General features: G+C 41.0%; 1 protein-coding gene across 1 annotated transcript in view; it reads left to right on the top strand.

The window, feature by feature from the left end:
* The window catches only part of mvk (mevalonate kinase), a 12409-nt gene extending 9643 nt beyond the window's left edge, over positions 1-2766 (top strand). Inside the window, exon 10 of the mRNA XM_078250661.1 lies at positions 1824-2766. Within this exon, the coding sequence (XP_078106787.1) occupies positions 1824-1975 (152 nt within the window). The 3' untranslated portion in view covers positions 1976-2766. The remainder of the gene's footprint in view (positions 1-1823) is intronic.
* The last annotated feature ends 3062 nt before the right edge of the window (positions 2767-5828 follow it).

Raw genomic sequence — 5828 nt, forward strand, 5'->3', positions numbered from 1 at the left:
CCCTCCCTGTCCCTTCACTTGCCTCTTCTGGCTATCTGAGGGTTAGCGCACCTTTTGGGTGCGGTCTGCTGAACACCTGTGTTGAATAAGGTCTTCGCATTTGTCTTGTACAATGTGTCAATGAGTGATTTTCTGTTATCACTATTCTCGCATTGCCAGACCTTCCTCCACAGCACCATAGAGGAGGGTCTGGCTAGTCCGCACAGCATTCCGGGATGGAAGAGAAAGTTGCTCTGGGGGCGCCCGGATTGCTCAGTTGGTATTTGGTATTTAAAGGTTTACTCCTCGACGCAGCGGGACCGGGTTCGACTCCGACCTGCGGCCCTTTGCTGCATGTCATTCCCCCTCTCTCTCCCCTTTCATGTCTTCAGCTGTCCTGTCAAAATTAAAGGCCGAAAATGCCCCAAAAAAAAATAATACAAGAAATGTGCTCCGGTTAATTGGCATTTCTTTAAACCAATCACAATCGTCATGGGCGCTGCTGCAAATAGCCTCGGGAAGGAACTTGTTTTGGTGGAACGTGTACATTCAAAATTAGTTTTAGTCGTGCAACAGAAAACTCAGATTGGACAGATAGTCTAGCTAGCTGTCTGGATTTACCCTGCAGAGATCTGAGGAGCAGTTAACCATAGTCCTCAGAAATCCACTGGAGTTTAAAATCCCAACACAAAGAAAGCGGAAGGTTACGGACATCCGGCCAAAAAAAAGGACACACGGCGAAATTTCCGGCGGCAATGGAGCGATCCCGGAAGTGGAAGGTTGTGGATACAGACTATCGCTAATCATGCTTCATAGGAAGGTCTATGGCCGAAACAATGGGCGATGATTTAATCAAATGTAAAGCCCTACTTTACCTGCTGTTGTAATTACCTCTCCAGTTTAAATGATGTATTTGATTGAAATGAGTCACTCATTTTGTTAGGCTATACTGCACCCTCCAATGGATTTGTCTTGAATTTGATACATCAGACTCCTGCTGACAACAAATGTTCTGTGATCCTCAAACGCTCCCTCACTCTTCCTCTCTGAAACAATGATTTGAGTGGCAGAAAATGATGAGAAGGCTGCACAAGGAGGATCCTTTAGTGTGTGGGTACTACTGTGGAATGGGTTATAAGGAAACCTTGTTTCAACCTCTCTTTGAAAAAAAACAATCAAAGAACCTGCGAGTTCAGTCTTTGTTTATGCCTGCAGCCTGTAGCATATTGAATTCTCGTAAGTGTAAAATCCTCTGAATAGATTTCCAAATGCTCTTTATTTGTTTTCCTAGCAAGCATTTCCATCAGTGTGAATTGCAGTTATTTTCAAAAGGATCATCTGGTGTCTTGTCGTCTCAGAGAATCTTGGTGTTAAAGCTCTTTGAGTTAAGGAAGCAAGCACTAAGTTGAGTTATTTTATCATTGTTTTTAAAGCTGCTCTTGCATCTGAAGCTTTAAATTTAGCTGGATGTGTGGTGAGCTTTAGTATTACTGTGCAGCTGCAGCTAAAGTGGGCTATGGACCATTTCCTTTGCAACAAACAGCAGGGAAGTGCCAGATGTTTGCATCGATTGCAGAATCCTTATTGTTCTACATCTATTAGGTCATTGATTCAAGGGACAATGTTTTTGTGTGTCCTTTAGCTGCGACTGACAGACTTTGCAGGTTCATCTCTGAAAGTACCGCTGTAGACCGTTTAGTCGTGTATACTAAACATGAAACAGCAGCTGTCTCGTTAGCTTGCAATCCATTAATCTTTATATGTATAATGATAGCCCACCCTGACATAACTTGTTTTTATTAATTGTTTTTACATGACTTTATTATGACTTGTTTGTTTTGTAGAAACAGACTCCTCCGTTGTCCAGGCTACTGTGCAGGACTTGAAGGACTGCGGCTTTGACTGCTGGGAAACAAGTATTGGCGGGCCGGGTGTCCAGCAGCACTCTCCTCTCTCTGTTAAGGAGGAAGTTCTGGAGATTTTAAACCGTTACTGAGACTGTGGCTGAACAAAAGGACAGTTCTTTTGTTTACCTTAAGACGTGAAGATATGCTCAACTAATGAAGTAAGCCGTGTGGAACAAGGGAAATTTCACACTGAGTGGTGCTGGAAAGAACTTCCTGTGTTTTCCTGACTGAAAAACAATCCAATCCTGTTGAAACTAACAACAATGCAACTGTGTCTCTAACAAATTACTGATATTTATTTAGAACTGTGGGAAAATGACTTAAGGGTACAATTATATGTACTGAGCGCTTTGTCCACTAGATGGCATTAGAGTTGCACAGATTCTTTTTTATGAAACAGGATTTATGGTAAGAGGCTTTGATAAATTAATTAATGTGTAAGTGAAGCACTGGCAGAATTAATTTATATATTCATCCAAATGTTTAACGCAGAAGGGTCAACATATCTTAATGGATTAGATAACCGTCAGTCATTAATGCTCACTCTTGGCATTGTAAGGTGTTGGTGGATAACCGCTTGAATAAAAGTGGTCATTTTACAGAAAATGATGGCAGAGTAAAAGTTTGATAAATTAAATTTGTTTTTTGGTTCTTAGTTTTTTGGTTTGGTACAAAACCCAATGACTTTTTTTTCTTGAGTTTTCATAGTTTACAAAGAGGTTTATCAAAGTGCTTTGATATTTCTCTGCATCATAAACAATGTTGGTGAAACCAGAAAATAATGTCATAAATATATTCTGAGAACTATTTTGCATATAATGTAAAGCTTTCACACTCATACATTATTATAAAGACAGATGTCTGCAACTGCTTTGAATCAACATCCACCCTCCAGTTTTTACTATGCTCTACTTTTAACGTAAAAGTGTTTAAATGCAAAATAATGCCGAAGCCAAATCATTTTCAGTGATTTATGAATTTAAAATCTCTCAAAAAATAATGTGAAATATCTGTTAGGGTTTGGTGAATATGTTATTTCTAAATAATGCATGCCACGCACTTTTTGTTTCTGCAGTTAAAGACCAACTAGCTCTTTTGTTTTGCTAATAGAGGATGGGGAGAGGGGGAGAGCAGAGAGTGTGTGGCCTCTCTGGAGCCTCTGGATTAGCGTCGCTATAATGTGAATCAACAACAACCAGCGTCCTTCTGTGAGTCACACATTTGTGCTGACACACACACACACACACACACAGACACAGAGTTATCCCAAAATACTAAATTCTCCTCCACCTAATTGCTCATCCTCTTAAGCATTACGAAATATTCAGCAAATATAGAAGAAGGATCTGGTTAGAATATCCCTGATTTGGGGAAAAGGTCATAGTGGGATTCAGTTGAGTTTGAAGATCCATTTCATTTCTTATTTTTTAAATGTCATGAAGATTGAGTAGTACGAATCTGGCAGTGTATGTGAATACACAACATTTGTCACCCTCCCTCCTTTTCCGCCTGGCGCCCCCTCTGTCCTCTTGAATTGTGTCATCTTTATGTCAGGGCAGCCCCCAGTCAGTGCGCCGCACAGTTGCCCCTAACCCCTGCTGGAATTTAATTACCACTGCGCTTTTCAATTGAAATGGCATTGACGAGGGGGGACAAGAGGGAGACAACAGAGCCTGTTTCATTTGAAGCCCCTCTCTTTCTTTTCCATCTCATTCTCTCTCACTCCTTTACCCCTGCAAGGCACAGATGGTATTTTTTTTTTTTTTTTTATCAATGTCAGCGCCTGCTTCTTTCTGCTCTGATGAATAGAATCTAAAGAGGCCCTGAGATTATTTCAGATAACAGAGGGAGTGAAGAAAGGGGGTCAAGGATAGAGGGAGAATGTCAGAATGAGAGAGATGCTGTCCCAGTAGTGAGGAAGGAGACATACAAATCATTTAACATTTAGCGTTGAGGGAGTTTTCTCTGGATGGATCAATGTGGGAGAATCAAGGATGTATAATTCATTTTGTCCAAGCAGGAGGAATGAAATGTTAAATGTGAATTTGTGGAGTGGTCATGCTCACTGTGGCACATTCCCTCTGGTCCCTCAGTCCACTGGTGATTTGCTTGTCAGGAACCATTAAGTTTGAACACAGAATTAGATCTGACTGACAAGATATCATGTTGCTGTTGGCCGTTGGTTTTACTAACAAGGATTCAGTGTTTGACTCCCTATAGTGAGCATTTGCATTAACACATAGAGGCCTCTGGATCATAGTATGTTGTCGGTTGTCATATTGGAAAATGACTTGTGTGTATTATAATTTATGTCATGATATTTGTGTCAAAAGAGGATGTGCATTTGGCCACAGCAGGGAGGATTTGTGCAAACCTACTCCCAGCATTCATATTGCCGCACTGACAGAGGCAACATCAACATCATGAGCTCCTCTCAGTCATGAAGGGCTGTATGATCCTCCTGGGGGTGTTTGCCCTTTTGGTAAGTCGGGGGTCGCGGGCGGTGTTCGTAGCAGGGGTCCAATTAAGACAGCAGGGCACAAGGGTGCTGCCAAAGGATTTAGTCTTAGGGAGGAACATTGAATTATTCCTTTAGTCCCAGCTCCTCAAAATAACTTTTTTTTCATCCAATGTAAGCTTTCCTTAAAATATGCAGTTGGAATACAGGTTTCAGCATTAACCACCTTGGACCTCAAAATGAAGCTTGGGTCCCCTTATCATTAGTTAAGGAGGTAAAGCGGTACAATTATCCAGTAATTCATATATTCTCAAGAAAATAAGACTATAGTCAAACTAGCATCCCTTGTGTTGTCTTCCTTTCAACCTTGAAAAAAACACTTTTTTTTCTGACATTTGTGATGCCTTTTTTTTTTTGCTTTTTCCAACGTTTTAAATTTTAAAAATTTTCTTCTACACATTTTCAGCGCTTATTTCTACGTCCAATATTTTCTGATATAAAACAAAAATTTAAAACGGGCCAATGTGACCCGAAGTCAACACAAGGGTTAATGAGGCTGTCCTTTTGAGCTAAATGCAAATGTCAATGCAAACATTCTCAAAATTATAATGCTGATGGTTGGCAGGTACAATGTTTTCCATGTTAGTTTAACATGTCGGCATACCAAGATTTGCAAATTAGGACTAAATACAAAGTACAGCTGAGGCTGATGGGAATGTTATCAGTTTTGCAGGTATTTGGTCACGTCCTGTCAGTCATCTCCTGCCGCGTCAGGTTGTTTTTCCAACCCATTGTGGTGCTCACGACCCCCCCAGATTGAAAGCCTCTCCCCACTCTTTCCCTTAGACAAAATATTTCAACTGAAGTTTCCACGTGGGGGATCTGTTTGGTCTAGAACTGGGCTTCACTCATGTTTACATAATGGGCTCAAAGTGTATAGACCTGCTTGAGCTGCATTATTGTAAACATCTGAAACACATGACCGAGCGAATCCCAGTCAACCTCCCATTTTCCATCATGGAATTGTATCATGTCATTGTATCGATCCTGTAATTGATTCTGTGAAGTCGAGGGCACATGCAACATACTCTGTCATCCCTCAGTGCCAGGAGCGCTCTTGTTTAATTGCAGGCTAAGGTGCTGGTTTTTCTTGTTGCCTTTGAAAAGCCTCATTGATTTTTCATACCACCCTTCATCCTTGCTGTGCTCCGTTTTAAGAGCAAATCCCTTGTGTCGAAGTTGCCCAGAATGTAAAAGTATGAAATCTGTCAGCGCTTTTCACAAGGCTTCCAGGTGCAATCCATACACGTTAATACTGAAGTTAAAAAAGTCAGGCTTCTGTGTTGTTATTTTTTTAAACAGATGAAGAAAGAAGAGTGTGTGCTACATTGTGCCAGGCTCTGTCTCATGTGGGACCAGTTGCATGTGAGGTTGTGTTGGAAACACCCTCATCAGACTGGAAAGGTCAAAGTTCATCACTTTGT

Source organism: Sander vitreus, chromosome 5, assembly GCF_031162955.1.
Source record: "Sander vitreus isolate 19-12246 chromosome 5, sanVit1, whole genome shotgun sequence".
In the NCBI taxonomy this organism is placed as follows: domain Eukaryota; kingdom Metazoa; phylum Chordata; class Actinopteri; order Perciformes; family Percidae; genus Sander; species Sander vitreus.